At 37.2% G+C, this 17,509-nt stretch overlaps 1 protein-coding gene across 1 annotated transcript in view; it reads right to left on the bottom strand.

Annotated features, from left to right (window-relative positions):
• LOC122815747 (vomeronasal type-2 receptor 26-like) overlaps positions 1-16,170 on the bottom strand; it is a 50,322-nt gene extending 34,152 nt beyond the window's left edge. Inside the window, exon 1 of the mRNA XM_044088510.1 lies at positions 16,150-16,170. Coding sequence (XP_043944445.1) covers positions 16,150-16,170 — 21 coding nt within the window. The remainder of the gene's footprint in view (positions 1-16,149) is intronic.
• Positions 16,171-17,509: the final 1,339 nt, after the last annotated feature.

Here is a 17,509-nt window from a genome sequence, read left to right as displayed (position 1 = left end):
TCCATTTCTTGTAATATGTAGGCAAGAAGCAGATAGCCACCAAGAAATCATTGGAATGTCATGCATCTAAAAAGTCCTGTCCTATAGACATCATCACATTCCTCATAACATTCTGATGAGATGAAATTATGGACTCTGTGATGTAGTAGGAGGGACTTCATGGCATTTCAGTCATAGACCTCCGGTTTCTCCTCAAGTCAAAAACAGCATAACCCATGAGCAAGGAGCCAGCACAAACCAACACCATTGGCTAGAGCAGAAGATGTAATTTGCCAAAGAAGTTGACTGTTAAAGTTGGTGGTGGTGAATATATATGAGATAAGTAGAATCATTATCTTTGTTCTATATAATTTGGGGTCAGAAGGCATCTGAAAGCAAAAAACTAGTTGTCAACAAGCAACACTGTTGGTCTGTCAGTGCAGTGGATTATGGGTATAAGCTGCTCATTCCCTTCAGAAAATTCATGCTAATGCAAAACCTGTTGTTCTATCAATCTTCTAAGTTTGTAAGAGCAGTTTTTAAAAATTGCCATTATTTTTAGGCCTTTGTCCCCCAATTATTTATGGCTTTGTCTAGATTTCTTGCTCTAAGTGGTTGAGAGGTAAGAAAGAGCAGTCCAGCATTTAGTATGGTTTTGGGCATTCCTTGAGCAATGCGGCTTCAGAATTCATAAATAAATTGAGCAGTATTTGGGATAGGTTAATCTACTAAGGAAGACAGGCAGGAGGTAAAGATAAAAAGGTACAGGAGTTGACAGAAGAATGGCATGGGAAACCAGATCTGTCATTACTTGGTTGCATGCATGAAAAAGAAAGCAAATGGACTCATCGGGTGATCTGACAGAAAAGTAAAAGATGCAGAGGTCAGTTGAAACAGGCATTTTTGTTCATTTCAAATCTTTATCTAATACCAAGTTATTTTTCAGAAGATATACTTGACATTAAGTGACCCTTTTAGTCTGGCAGTTGGTGCAGTCTGTGAGCTGTAGTTAATTTTGTATAGGGTTTGACTCCCTCAGCTGCCCCTTGCCTGCTATGTGAACTTGAGCAAGACATTCAACCTGACAGTGCTTGGGGGAACCTGGTAATGTGGGCTAGGCTCCTCAATAGTACCATGGCCTGCAAGCCTCATAACCACATGGGAAACAATTATGTTTATTATACATTTTTTTTATTGTAGATATTATTCAGTTGTAAATTCTTACTTCTAATCTCTTCAGGTCAGCAGACGATTGTTTTTTTATTTGTGATATTTGTTTGGAATTGCAAATGCTATATACAATACATGTCTGTCCTATTAGACTGCATTATAACTCATCTGTCTTTGCCATGTGAATTGGGTTGTGGCTGAGAAAGGTCTGTACCAGCCCACTCACCCAGTTATCAGACAGACAAATACAAGTCTCTGTTCTCACTCAAAACCAAGATAAACTATCCTTAAATGTGAACTTAGGACCTTTACATTCTTTATTCCTCCTTAGTCTTCCTTCTTCACTTACTTCCTTACTTCTATCAGATTCTCTTCCCTGAATTTCTCTTGTTTGTATTAGACTAACTTACCTTTAATTTCTCTACAAACTGTCTAAAAGTTCTGTAAATATTAAATGATTGTCATATAACTTGTATCTATTCTTAACCAATGTTTTTATGATTAATTTGTTATAATTATTTAAACCGCAAATGTCTGTTTTATTTTTGAAGATTCTAAAATTATTGCTCTTATGTTTTGTAATAATTTGGAGCTTTTCTCCTCAGGCCTCTTCTGAATATAGGCTTCTATCCAGTCAGACATTCCTGGTAATCAATGTCAATAAACAAATAAATTATATATTCATTTAAATTGTTTGATTCAGTCATCATATCTCTCAGATCATGAAACAAGCTACTGTCATCCTTGTCAACCAAAGTGGTCCAGAAAGAAATTCCAGCAATTTCTGCCCTACAGCAGTCCTATCACAATGTTCAAAGACCTTCAAAAATGCATTTGTCATATACTTTAATGAAAATCACATGAAGGCAGTGTGATATGATTGAAGCTGCTTTATTGTCAGCACAGGCAGAACACTGACAAAGCATGGACTTACCACAGACTGACCTGTCTCATACATACACAGTCACTTTATATAGAAGTACATAGGCCCACATCTGTTGGTCTATATGCTGCTCAGTCCTTCACAGTGTCTCTCCTTTCGTTTAGCTTATTCACTTAATGAACAATCAGAAAAGCGTGGCATTTCATTGTGAAAAGGCAATGCTTGTAGATCAGCTAACTCCATAGCAATGGGAAACAAGAGTCTTGTTCTTTCATAGAATCAAAAAATAGCAGCACAGGTCTGATGCTGAACTAGTGTTATAACTTTTTATGACATTTATAATTCTGCGATAGGCTCCAGACATATGTAGAACAGACTTACTGTTCTGCTTGATATTCTCTTTCACAAACTAAGAGAACAATTAGAGACTAGAAATGTGTTCTTTAGAATCAGGATATACTCCATCTGGAGAGACAGAGCCATTATTTTGCATACCTTAATTGGTCAAAATATCTACTGTAGGAAATCTTACAATCAGTCCATTGTTCTTGCTATGAAACCGCACCTTATTTAAGCATGTTAATATATGGAATTAAGTTTTGACCTTCCCAGAAATAATATGAGGACACATCACTTAACGTGTTCATTACATGGTTGTAAAACCAGAACTTTAGCAAGTACAGTTTTATGAATAGCCCAAATGAAACTTGCTTTCATCCAGTATTGTTCTGACATCTCTACTTAAGAACAGTCTTGTAGATAACTGTCTTGAAGTATAGTTTAGAATTATTCAGTATTTATTTATTTATTTAACATTTTTTAAACGGGAAAGTCCAACTTGCAACAAAGCCAATTTTCAGCGGAGGCCCGGGGAGAAATGCTCCGACGCATATCTCTATAACATATTGTAACATAAGTATTGTAAATGAAAAAAAAAAAAAGCAAAGTTTTGTCTTTATTTGCCAACATGGCATTTGAGAAGTGCATCTTATCTGACTTGTGCAGCAAAGAATCAGTTTACCTATAACTTCCTGATTTTTAGGTATTCAGAAACCTTTTACTTATTATCAGTATAGAATCAGTGGAAGAAAACTGAGCTGATGTCCTACTTATCAGACTTATTAACCTCCCTGTTTCAGTGTCAGTGCAACAAAAAGTAGCGTACTACACTACTCTAGGTCTTAGATATCCTTTGACAATGTATATTTCCCCAAACTCATTAAATGCGTTGGAGCACTTTAAGAAAATATTGCATTTGTATACTTGAACGTGTCCCTTCCTGACAATGTCCAAATACCGTTTATACAGAAAATAAACTTGTAAGAAGGTGAGTTCATTTAAGGAATGAGAACAGGAATGAAAGGAGAAGAAAAGGGAGAGACGAAGCCAGCCATGCCAAAGAAAGAGCAACTCACGGCTGCATAGCATAGTTATAACCATTTAACAACTTAATAAATTAAATGAAAATGTAATTCAGATGATGTAATGGCCCACCAAAAGAAGGCTTGTTAATTCAGTCCTGAAGCATAAGCTGGGGAACCTGCTGATATTCATTTGAAGGAACATAAATGATATAGGGGAGAGTTGACTTGAATAGCTCTGCATAGACAGGTGTGTAGTCAGTGTCAGGTATCAGTCTCAGATATGCAAAGAAAGTTTCATTTTACAGTAGAATGTTTCTGTGTTTAGAAAGATACAGGATAAAAGAAATTTCTTCCACTATGAGTGGATGAGGCAGAATGCACCGAGGATCAAAATCTCCTAAACTGCATTTGCTGAAAAAATGACCAGGAAATCAATTTTTCAAATGTTTTTTGTGGGGGAGGGTGGAGGCAAGACTCCTTCACCCCCCCCCCCTCCAATGGGTAGGTGAAGCCCCCACCCCAAAATTGTATATACCAACTCCAGAGTCATAGCAACTAGAAGGAGGGGAAATTCACCCAAACAGGGCATCAACTGAAGCTCAAAAGTTCAGTCATCAAAAGGAATTATTTATAACTAGGACATCTAAGTTTCAGTATTATTATGAATGTGGCTTTAAAAATGATTCTAATAAGGGTAAAACACTGTCTAGGTTATGGCATTTAGTTAACTTTTGAATGAGCGAATAACAGTATGAGTGCAAACTAAAATGTGCAGCTTTTGCAAGAGTATGACATAACTGACTACAGCAAATGCTTCTTGGCAGTGATTAAATAATACAGCTGTGAGATTGCCTTTGTCAGACACAAGCTATGTAGTTAGTAATTTCAGCTATAGCTATTTTATTATTATGTTCTTGGCAGAAGTTGAGATATTTTTTGGCAATTTTGTTAGGTTAATTTTGTAGGGTTGTTTCTTAGCTGACAATGTACAACTCATTCCAGGACTTTGAGGAAGAGACTGTGGATAGATGTGGGTCTGTATTTTTTTCTACTTTATGATTATCTATACCCTTAATTCTAATAAGTTTTTCACTCTGTTAATAAAGATAGACACTGTCTTCATGTTAGCTTAATCTATATTTTTTTGCTTCCCGTATGACTTTGCCTGATGGCTACACTATTGACACCCAATTGTTTTAGTCATTCTCGAACCATTAGAGTGAGCACTCCCTATTTGGGTGACAGACTTGAAGCTCATTTGTTCCTATCCAAGAGTCCCAGATAACTCTCTTCTTTCCAAGAACTTGATGGTAGGGAACAGCCCAGCTCATTAAAGCCAGGAGATGAGTAACCCTGTCGTAGTCAATTGAGAATACTGTCTCCTCCTTGATGAATCTCCTGAGCCAACTATTATAGCCCCTGAGGAGAAGTGCCCCTCTACATTTATTTATTTATTTATTTAACATTTGTTTACTGGGAAAGTCTGACTTGGAATGAAGCCTATTTTCTGTGGAGGCCCAGGGAGAAATGTTCCAGATGCATGTCTTTGTAATGTGAGAGGAAACTGGAGCACCTGGAGAAAACCCATACAAATGCAGGGTGGACATGCAGATGCAGCACAGAAGGCACTCCAGCCAAGAAATGAACCAGAGAACATCTTGCTGTGAGGCAACAATGCTACGGCTGCACCACTGTGCCATAGAATGCCCATTGATAATGGATTCCTACTGGCTTCCTGGAGTTCTGTACTGTGACTGTGAAGGCATTGCTGGCTCAGCCTCCAATGGGTAACAGCTAGTGCTCCCAGTAGACGTAATGTTATGTGGTGAGTCAAGCCACCTCTCTCTCTCTGTCTCTCGACCAGATAAGTGAGCTGGCAGTGGCCCCTCAGTCCCACTGTCCTCCAGCAAGATTCTATAGGTGTTAGAGATGCTGACTGAACTAGCCCATTAGACTAAAATTGACAATAATTATTAAACGTAGATAATGTGATTTGGTAGTCATTGCAAGAAAGCCAGTGGATGCCTACCCATTGACAGTGATCCACGTGGTTTGACTCTTTTCTCAATAATTTCTTGATTTATTTTACTGTGACTGGTTTGAAGGTATCTTCCTGGGTTTCCACTGATAATGGGCTTGCCAAGTTGGACTTTTCTGGCAAACGAAAACAGGTAAATAAATGATGCAAAGGTGAGTTTTGTATGAAAGAGTGATATGGTGTATGCACTGTTAGCAGTATGTTTGTCAGTGATTGATTTAAAGTAAATGATGAATGTGAAATACCATCCCAGTGGAACACAAAGAAAACACGTCTCTTATAAAACCAACAAGTTTATTGCATAATATGTACGTGCTTTTGCAATGTTCACCATTGCTTCTGCTTCATCAGACATAAAAACAATTAAATAAAATTCAGTTTATATACATGAATAAAATTCAAAATAGCCAATCAATTTACATAAAATTCCCTCCAAAACTTAAATGACAGAAGACAAGACAATCCCAGATTAAAATGTGTATCACTCTAAGGGGCTACACATTATCTTATTTTTCTAGATTTCAGCACTGGTTTAAGAGGGACAGAGTCATTCAGCTCCAAACCCCTTTGTGCCCCTGACCTTAGGATCCATTGGAGTTCTACACTCTCAGTCCTATTAATAGGATCCCCTAATCTAAAATTTTCAGCCAGAACATTAAGTACTTGAAAGTGAAATACAAGTTGTTCCAATGCTGACAATGTATGTTTAGCCAAAGCACTACAGTCTAATCCTCTTCTAATGCAATAAATATGATCCCTAACTCTTTCCCTCAAATGATGGTTAGTCTTTCCCACATAGAATTTGAAGCAAATAACACAATGCGCTACATAGACCACATTCATGGCATTGGAGTTGGCTATATATTTCAGTTTCCATAGATGGCATGACCCCAGATGTTTAACATACCCTAATTCATCAATGTAAATGCAAAAAGCACAGTTCCCACATCTTCGGGTACCAGCCATCAGAAACAGTAGGAGCTCTAAGGTAGCACAAATGTTGCTTCAAGTTTGTTTTATTCTTGTAAACAAATGTAGGTCGTGGAGCTACTAACTCAGACGTCTTCTCATCTACTAACAAAATATGCCAGTTCCTGCGAATTATGCCTTTAAACCTATAGAGATCATTCATGTAGGATAAAATCAGGTGAACCTGCTGGTTAAACTGCACTCTCTCATCCCTGGCACACACTAGATCAGAAAAGTAAGGTCAGGCTCTTCTTTTTCTCTCTGCTATCACTTTAGAGATGCTAGATTTATTTCTTTCTCATTGTAACCCCCTCTATAAATTCTTCTTTCAACCTTACCACACCGTGTACAAAGTTTGTCTCCTCATAAGACAGACAAAATATCCACATGGCTTGCCCCTTCACTATATTAATGAAGATTTTTTATTTTATTTTATTTTACATTTGTTAACCGGGCTAGTCCAACTGGATACATGTCCATTTTCAGTGGAGGCCCGAGGAGAAAAGCTCCGCTATCTAATACATGATAATTAACAGTATATAGTCAAATACATAAAAAAAAAAAAAAAAAATGGGGATATGCTGGGGATGCATACTGTGTCTATGCAGAAATGCTGGACAATAGCATTGTTTTCTATGCAGCTTAGTAGAGAGAGATTCACCTTTTTTGAATACAGTAACATCAAGAAAGTCTATACTATACCAGGGCTTACTCATGGTAAACCGAAGAAAGTCATTAGTGTTATTTAACTAGTAGTAGAGCTCAAAAAGTGCTTGTTCCTCTCCCTTCCAGCCAATAAAAAGATAATCTACAAAACGTCGATAAAACGTAATGTGGAGATCATTCAAACTTAGAATTTACTGTTGTTGCCACTCCATGTGAAAATGACATTTATAACAGTTTTATGTATAGAAATTGTAGCAATTTCAACAGGAGTTTGTCTACAGCAGGGCAACAAGCACTACATGATTTGCAAAACAACACTGATATTGTTATTCGTCCCATTGATAAGGGTGGACCTGTAGCTGTGTCAGATGTTCAATTTTATTATGAAGGAAAAGCTAATCACGTCCTTTCCTGAAAAGTCATTTTTCAGCTTCTCTAATACAAAAAAAGGAAATTCTTTAAAACCTTTCCATGTCTGACTATAAATATGTAAAGCAATTATGTTACCTTTGTTTTGATAACACTCATACTTTCTGCAATGCTTGGCTTCGAAAAATAAAACCTCTCATTTACTGTACATAGAATATGGCAAGTAATTTCTGTTAGCTCATATTTTGATTTACTGTCAGCCCTACTGCTGATTATGCAAATCTGTTAGCCAAATATTTCCATGTCTAAAATATAAACAGGAATATGTTGATTATAATTTTCTAGCTGTCCCTACGCCCCCATGTGCAAATACTGTAACACATTTTTAAGAATATTTTTTTGTATTTGGTACTCTCTTATCAAGAAAAAGGAGTTGACTCCTAGGCTTTGGTGCAAATATTCATTCCTTCTGAATATGTTCTGATTTATTGTAAGAAAATACTTATACTCCACTGACTGCTGCATACATGTCAAAATTAAAAGGACATGCGTTTTCTCTTTGTATCTGGCTTGAGTTTCATCCTTCAGGCCTGGATATTGCCTATGTTTAATAAACTCAGTAATTCCAATACATTTATTAGCAAGTTCCTCTTACTCTGATATCAGCCTTAAATCCCTTATATGCTGAATTTTAACTAAATTCTTTTTCATATGGCTTGTGTGCATGTTCATGAAATCTAGGTTTTTATTAGATGAATATTTCTTTTTATATTCATCTCAACTGACAACGTAAACTGTTTTGGTAAAGTGTAGCATCTAAATAATTAACAGTCTGATAGCAATACCTCATTTCAAATTTCAAAAAGTAGTTAATTTATTAATATGGTTTGTAAACATTTGCAACCCTTTTTCATTCCGTGTCTAGAATAGAAAAATACCATCATTAAAATGATACTATTAACAGAATATCATCTAACAAATGGAGAAACAATAAGTTCTGCATCACAAGATGCAATAACTAAGTTGGCATATGTATGCCGTCATTGCTATTCAACTTGTACATTAAAAATATTCTTCCTCAAAAACAAAACAATTCTTACTGAGAACTACAGCCAATAATAACCACATTAAATTGATGCTAACAAACTCCAGCAAACCTGACCTCTCCATGTATGACTTCATCATTTTTATTTGTTCTTCATTGGAACTGAAATATATAATGAAGTCACATCCACTGTATGTAATTATTCTCTAAACGATTACAGATATTTATTTATAGAAACAATTCAGAATATAATCAATAACTTCCATCTTGACCTAACTAGCTCAGCTTTTATAAACAGATCTCATTCTTCCCAGGCCCGCCCATCTCAGGTTGGTTTATACGTTAGCTGCCTTTACTCCCAGCTTTCTATTGCAGACAAACCACCAAACAAGCCATCAAAACATCCTACCTAACATACACATTAAAGCAGTGCAAATTTTTCTAAACTGCACCAAAGATTTATAAAACTGGTAGGCATTCATGTAACTGCCCCACTACTATATATTTGTTCACATTTTCACCTTCTATTGGAACATTTTCCACGTCACTCATGCATGCAGTCTTTATCCGTCTACTTAATGCCCCTCACACCAAGGAAAGTAAAGGCTACAAACCAATATCCAATCACACAGAGGAAAGCAAAGGCTTCAGACCAATATCCAATCACACCGAGGAAAGCAAAGGCTACAGACCGATATCCAATTTATACTCCTTCACAAAAACATTTGAAAAACTTATTTGTAAACAAATCTTTGAACACATTAACAAACTTGACCTACTTAGTGACTTTACAACTCTTCAGCTCAATCACTGCCCAATATGCAGACAATGATAATAAATGGAACAGTGTTTAAAGAATAGAAAATAACAGGCGGATTGTTCATAAGTATGACTGCAGCTTTTGAGGGAGTCAGTTACAGCCTTCTCCTCAGTAAACTAAGGAAGTTTGACTTTGGTTATCCATCCATAAAATGGTCCCAAAGCTATTTGTAGGAAGGACATTCCAGGTATACTTAAATAAGTGTTCCTCCAATCAAGTAACATTTAACATTGGTTTTTCTCCAGGGAATGCATTTATGAACCTCTGTTATTATCATTTTTTATTAAGGACTTCACTTCTGACTTTTCTCAGCTAAAAGCAGTCATGTATACAAATGACTTCCTCCTAGAATTTTTTTAAAAATGTACCTACCTTACATGAGAAACTGCAAAGTTGCTTCACAATGCAATGCAGCTGAACTTATAACAACAGATTTCTCATTAATACCTTCAGACTTAGTAATGTGGCTTTCATAACTTGACAAGAACAACAGACTTCTCATGAATTTATTTTATTTTATTTATTTTACATTTGTTAACTGGGATAGTCCACTGGACACAGGTCCATTTTCAGTGGAGGCCTGGGGAGAAAAGCTCCCAACACATCAGTAACATGAAATAATGAATAATACAAAGTTTGTAATGAAAATTAACATTCAAAATGCAGTGAGTTCTAAATCAAGTACTATGTACAGACATAGCAGGCACAATTAGTAAAACAGAGTAATAGTACTACAATACTAGATTATTTAGTCTAAAAAATAAACTTCATTGTTGGAGACACGTGTGTAAAACATCAGTTTCATAGAGATTATTAGTGTCTAGATCAGAAACATAAATACATTTTTATTATGTTGTATGCTTATAATTAATCTTAGAAACTAGACCTAACCATACATCTTGATGGGTGAGAATAGTATGGTGGAGGTCTAACACAGCAGGGGGTCTAACCTAGTGCAGTGCATGAGCATAGCCAGTTATTAATGAGATGCATCTTTAATGATTTTTTTAAACGGGTAAAGGAGGCTATAGTAGGTATGTGACAGGGTAGAGTGTTCCAAATTTTAGATACATAATTAGAGAAGAGGGAGTCTCCTGCTGTATTATTAGATTGCTGGAGCGAAGAGTCCTGTTATTGGTGTAGAGGTGAAGTAGGTTTTGTAATGCAGGGTTTTTTCTCGTTCAAACAGAATTTATGGGCCAGAGACAGTTGATTATAATGCAGGAGTTGAGGAGGTTCCAGCCATTTGAGCTACTTCAAGGATGAGCAGTGGTGAGATTTAAATGGGGAGTCAGAGGTGAATCTAGCAATTTTGTTGTAGCAGGAGTCAAGCTTATCTAGGTCTGCTTTTCTCAGGTTAGTAAAAATAGGTGAGGCATAGAGGAGGGTAGAAATAGGGTGTTTGTGCTATTTAGTTTTTGTTTGTTGCATAAGGAATTGTCTATTTTTACAGAGGGTACCTAGTTTTTTGTGGACTTTCTTGATGGTCTAGGAAATATGAATATCAAATTTTAGATTGTTATCAATTTCTACGCCCAGAAGTCTGGTGTGCTCTGTGGGAGAGATAGTAATTTTGTTACTGGACATGATATTAAAGGTGGTAGTTGATGAGGTGGACCTAGTAGGTTTAAAGATCAGAAGCTTGGTTTTAGCAGGGTTTAGAATAAGTTGGATATTGGATAGCCATGTTTCAATAGAGAGGAAAGATTCTTGAGTTAATGTGTGAAGTTCCTGTACTGAGGAAGCTGCACAAATTAACATATAATCATCTGCGTATTGGATGACAGATGCCTTGGGAGTGGAAGAGTGGAGCATATTGGTACAGAGGGTGAATAACAGCGGTCCTAAGATGAAACCCTGGGGAACACCAAGAGTGATTGGAAGAAGGGGAGAATTCTTGTTTCCACAGAACTGCTTGCTAACAGATGGCTAGATAGCTTTGGAGCAGGCTATGGAGGGTTAAGAGAGTGCTAATTCAGATAGTTCTTTGATTAGAATGTCATGTCTAACCATGTCTAAGGCCTTTGAGAGGTCTAGAAAGGTGGCAGAAATAAAGTTACCATAGTTTCTATGAGAGTTTACTGTATTGGAGAAGGACAAGAGGGTGGTGGTGGTACTATGGAAGGCTCAGAAGCCATGCTGAGTGTTTGACAAGAGTTTATGTGTGTGCAAGTAGTCTATCATTTGGAAGTTTACACATTTTTCAAGGATTTTTGCTAGGGGAGATAGAATTGCTATAGGTCGGTAGTTTGTGAGTTCTGTCGAGTTACCTCCTTTATGCAGGGGGATTATGTGAGATATTTTCTAAATATCGGGGACAATGGCTTCTGAAAAGGATCTATTAATGAGTATGGCTATAAGGTAGGCCACTGCACTGGCAGCAGTTTTTAGGAATTCTCCTGATAGTTTGTCAGCAGCCATAGTAGTGGACTTTAGTTGTTTGAGGTAATTTATTATCCTATCTATAGAGACAGGCTGGAATTGGAAGGACTTATTTTTTGTGTGAGTAGTGGAGGGTTCAGAGACTGGGGATCAGTGTTGATTTTTCCATTGGTAGGCTAGGGTCAGTATTGTCAAAGTAAAGAATTTGTTAAATTGAGTGGCTATGCTGTCTGATTTATTAACTAGGGTAGGAGAGGGAGTACCAGTTTATTCTAGTAGTAGTAATTTGTTAATGGCTGCCCAACATTTATGAGGAAGATTTTGGTGCTTGATTTAAAGACTGGAGTAGTAATTAATTTTGTCAAGTTTTAATAGTTTCTTAGCTTTATTCCTAAGCTCCTGATACTTTTGTTTTGCAGCTGGGGACTTAACAGTATTTCAGTAATCCCATGCTTTATCTCTGGCTTTGAGAATGAATACATTCAAATTTAACATTATGGTTTTTAGAACTGTACTAAAGTTTCCAAACACAAACTAAATGCTCGCCAACTGTAACAGGACAGAAATACCTACAATTAATCTTAGGACCATCTCTTTTTTGTTTGTTTCTCAAAACATATTGACAACATTAGCAGCAAGATTATGGAATAGCTTAAACCATACTACAAAAGTTCTTATATTCTCATATCTACTGCACATTTTGACATAGCTAGGAATGGCCTAATTCTAAAAACTGAATCATTCACTAACTACCTTTCATAATAGTGATAGAAAAAAAATGAAAAATGAAGAGGCAATAAATACAATTTGCAGATTTGCTTATTTTGTAGATCAGTAAACTCATCACGGTCAGCTTCTACATGTTAAATAATTAACTGTTATTGAAAGGGTGAACCTGCTACCCTCCACACAGATCTACAAAATTATTAACATAAAACACTGTGTTCCATTAATAACAAAACTAAAAACCAGATAATAAAACTACGTATTAAGAGATGAGCATTTCTTTCACATGGCCCAAATTCAGGACAATAAATGAATGGAATTCTCAAAGTTGGTACCAGATATTTTGAACAGATCGATTCAGTGCCAACTTCACCCCCCTCTCACCCCCTAAATGGCCCATCTCAATACCGGAAGATTGCCAAATTCCAGTAATAATGGCCACACAGGTAAAAAAAGCACTCTCCAAAGCTAAGAATACAGCATCCATGGGACCAGATGACATCCCGGACTGTGTACTACATGAACTACAATATGAACTGGCACCTCACCTAAGTGTCATGTATAATCATAGCCTCACCTCAGGTTTCGTGCCCACTGAGTGGCGCAGAGCTACAGTTATCCCACTCCACAAGGGGGGATCCACCTTGGATCCCGAAAACTACCGTCCCATCAGTCTGACAAGCCTTATCTGCAAGGACATGGAGCGTATTATCATGGAACTTATAAACAAAGACATTGGCAAGACATTGGCAACCTTCAGACACCAGACCCCACCCAGTTGGGGTTCGTGAAGGGCCGATCTTGTCTTCTGAACCTGAATGACTTCTTCAAATCAGTCTCCAGAGCCATGGACAAGGGTAAGGTGGTCCACACAGCCTATCTAGACCTTGCCAAGGCCTTTGACACCATCCTCCACTCTGGAATCATAGATAAACTTACTAAGCTGGGCATTAATCCCTACGTCACTCGATGGGTTGCTAACTGGCTTACTGATAGAACCCACACTGTAAAAGTAGCCGACTCCAAATCCAGCTCCAGACAAGTGACAAGTGGAGTACCTCAGGGTTCAGTCCTGGGACCACTCTAGTTTGGCATCTACTTCTCTGAAGTACAGACCAACACTAAGGGACTCTGGCTAACAAAGTTCGCAGATGACTGCAAACTGGGAGCCATTATTGAATCCCCAAATGATGTGGATACTCTACAAAAAGAGCCTTACAGAAACAGATGCTTGGTGTCAGAGCCATGGGCTCAAGCTCAGTGGCAAGAAATGTATAGTTATCCCCTATGTGAAAAAACATGTATCCTTGAATTACCATATAGGTGGCAGTACACTAAACACCGAAAGTGTGATAAGAGACTTAGGGACACAGGTGGACAGAGGTCTCACCTTCGATAACCACATCGCCACAACAGTCAGGAAATCCTTCTATGGGGCACATCTCATCACTAAGGGCTTTTCATCCAGAAAAAAGGAGGTCATTGTCCCACTGTACTCATTCCTCATTAGACCCATTATAGAATACAATGCCCCATTTGGTATGTACCTCTCAAGACATCTGCAACAACTGGAAAGGCTGCAGAAATACCTCACTAAAAGAATCACAGGCCTAAAGCAGATGCCATACGCTGACCGCCTTAAAAAACTCCAGCTGTACTCTGTCACATATCGTCTACTCAGAGGCAGTCTCTGCTTAACATACAATGCCATGTCAAACCCAGAGCTGTTGGACATGCTACACTTAAAGAAATCCCAATCCCTCAGAGCCACACGCTCCAGGGATCGAAACCTTGTCATCACAATAGACAAAACATACTGGAGGGATAGGTTCCTGATCCAGGGACACCCCAGAGTCTGCAATAGATTGCCGATACATGTCAAGCAGAGTGCCTCTTTGGCCCTCTTCAAGAGGAACCTTGACAATTGGATGGGCGAAAGGAAATTCACCCTGGGGATCATGTCAGTCACCCTGCTAGACAGGAGTCCAGGGAAGTAAATAGTGTGGGAAGAAATAGCCAGGGAATTGTTATGGCTAGGCTTGTATAGGCCCTAGGGCTGATTGCCTAGTACCAACCTATGAACCTATGAACCTATGAACCAGCTCCGATTGGAAGTCAGACAAGTTAGTACTATAGAACCATTTAAATGCAAACACAAATATGTGCTGAAGGATGCAGCTGTATATAAAAATGGGCTAGAAACAACCTTGGTTCAATCTTTACCTTCTATACGTAGTGTCATGAAAGGAGATATTGCCAGCCTAGCTATCTGGAATTCTGTCAATAATTATATGTCATTTGGGAATATCAACATGCTTCACATGCTTATGTTACAAATGTATTAGAACTCTGTGTTATATGTATATCAAATTGCTGGTACAGAAGTGAGTGTTGAAAAAGGTTGTAAAGTACTGAGCTTTGAAAATGTATTCACAGTGTATCCTACTGGAACAGAACAGCAATGTACATACGCTATTGTAACTGTTTAGATGAATATATTTTAACAATGGAAACTGGAACACAGGAGGTTAATTTCAGAAAAATAACTGAAAATCTAAATTACTTTATGGCCACATAATAAAAGGATGTTATCTTTCAGCCTCAGTGCAGGAGCAGACACAATATCTAGAACTAGAGGTTCTCTGTATTGTCATGCAAGTGTTTTATTGTTTAAGGACTTCTAGGAAGTACCAAGATATGAGGAAAAGTCCTTGTATGTATTTTCACTGGTAGATGCTAAATGCTACCAGCTGCATCAATGACTGTTTTTCACCTGGGAAAGTCAGATGACAAGAAGTGATCTCATCCTGCAATCTATCCCAGCAGTAATATTTGGGATATTAATTTAAGAACTCTCTGAGAGAGACTGAATATTCTGTATTTTGTCACTGACCTGACAAGAAGATCCACTCACCACATATGCATTGTTGCTCTGTAAATAAGTTAACTACGGTATAGTAATTATCATATATTCAGTGAGGAATATTGTGAAGTATAGTTTAGATGTTTTCTTTATTTATTTGAGACTGTCCTGCAATGTTGTTTTAAATATTTCTTCTGGTTTTGAACTCTGATTTACTGTGATTATATACAGAGTATTTTCTTGTTCTTTTATTATTTATTATTAAATATATTTAAACCTTTCATTGTGGATGATATTTGTGAGACATATTTAAGTTCTTAGAGTACTTGCATATGTATTTGGTGATACTGTGGACCACATCTAATAGCCTTGCTCTTGGTCAAACTACCACTTGATAATAACATTACACAGTAAGATTGGACATGCTTTGGTAAAAGACTTAAAGTAGCTGATAAGGATATGGCCGGTGGCAATGATAACTACCTTACAGTCTGGGCAGAAGAGGGCATAGCTAGTAAACACAAAGCACTGGTTGTGCAGAAAGGGTGCTGGAGGTCTTGCCTTGGCCACTCAACTGAGATCTCAACCTTATAACTGTGCCAGTGGGGAGTCTTACTGGGGATCTGGAGGAAAAAGGGAGAAACCAGCCCCAGACTGACTGTGGTTTCTGTGTGCTCTTAAGCGAATTGCACTTGATGCAGAGAGCTGCATCTGGAAAAACTGTGTGTGTACCTGTCATCCTCCCAGTGTACTTCTGCCACTGTTGCCAGTGGTGAGGATTGAGTCTACTTGATTACTGACACCTAGTCTAAACTGTCTGCCTCTACACTGATAAATCTATTGTCTGAATGCATGTTTCTTAAATGAACACTTACTATTGCTGCTTGCTCATCCATTACTAAATGCCTCACTGTTCTCACTGTAAAAGTTTTACTTTAAATGACTCAATGTGAATGTTATTTAAAACTATTATTTAATCATATCATTTCCTTTATTCAAACCTTCTTGTAATAGTAGTTTTAATAGGCATATTTACTACTATGTAAATAGTTGATATGATACTTGGATTGTATTCCTTAATGCTTTAACTTCCAAACAACTGGCCTTAGGTCATGGCTTTAGAGCGTATGTTACTCATTCCACTTAGCTAGTTACCAAAATGTAATAAATAAATTATGTGCTAAAAAATATTTTTTTTAATCAAGCAGTTCTGTTCATTCCAGGTTTCAGAAAATATTCTTACTGCAGTCGTGACCAGCTCAGTCTTCTTACTCAATGTACAATATGTGAAAATGTTCATATTCATAAGACAAAATGACCATTCAAATTGAGAGTTACTGAACACAAAAGGGCTCTCAAAAATAATGATATTAGGAAAGTTGTATTAAAGCATAGTCAGAATTGCAATGTTTTTTTAAGAGGTGTACTTTTTTGTCCTATATAATTTCAAAAGTTCATAACCCAGAGACTATTCATGCTATGGAACAGACTTCTCATACATGTCAAGCAGAGCACCTCGCTGACCCTCTTCAAGAGAAATCTTGATGAGTGGATGGGAAATAGAAAATTCACCCTGGGGATCACTCCAGTGGCTTTACTCAACAGAGTCACTGAGAACTAAGTTTGGGTGGCATGATGCCAGGGTAATCCTATTGGCTAGGTTTGTAAAGGCTCCAGGGCCATTAGCCTAGTACACACCTATGAACCTATGAAATAAGACCTTTGAGGAAGGGATGTTAACTCCCTTCTTGAAAAGCATGAGATAATAAGGCAAATAAAATGTAATGCTTTCTATCATCCAGGATTAAAATAAAACAGCTGATATTAATAATTTTTTTGAAGGCGATGCCATTAATTTATAGAATGAGTGCCTTACATCATAATGATGTACCTTTTATAAAGTTAATTTTATGATCAATCAAGTGCCAGTAATATTATGTTATGCTGTGAAGTATATTTAAATTATTGCAGAGAATTTGTTAATTACCCGAAGAAGTCTGAGCATTTGAGTTTGAATGAAAAGATTTACAAATTGATGAACATACTTCTATTGACATAAAGAACATTCTTGAGAAAAATTGCTAAAATGTGAAGCTCTAAGATAGTATAATTTATATATTTCAGAATGCCTTTGCTTAAATGATAGTCCTAAGGGGCTTGAATGGAAAAGGTCTGCTATTTATTAGATATTCAGTAAGCATTTTATGCAGATGCTATTTAAATGTAATGAACTGA

Source organism: Protopterus annectens, chromosome 1.part1, assembly GCF_019279795.1.
Source record: "Protopterus annectens isolate FY-2018-M chromosome 1.part1, PAN1.0, whole genome shotgun sequence".
NCBI lineage: Eukaryota > Metazoa > Chordata > Ceratodontiformes > Protopteridae > Protopterus > Protopterus annectens.
Note: the sequence above shows the minus strand (reverse complement) of the source record. Positions and strands in the feature narration are given on the sequence as shown.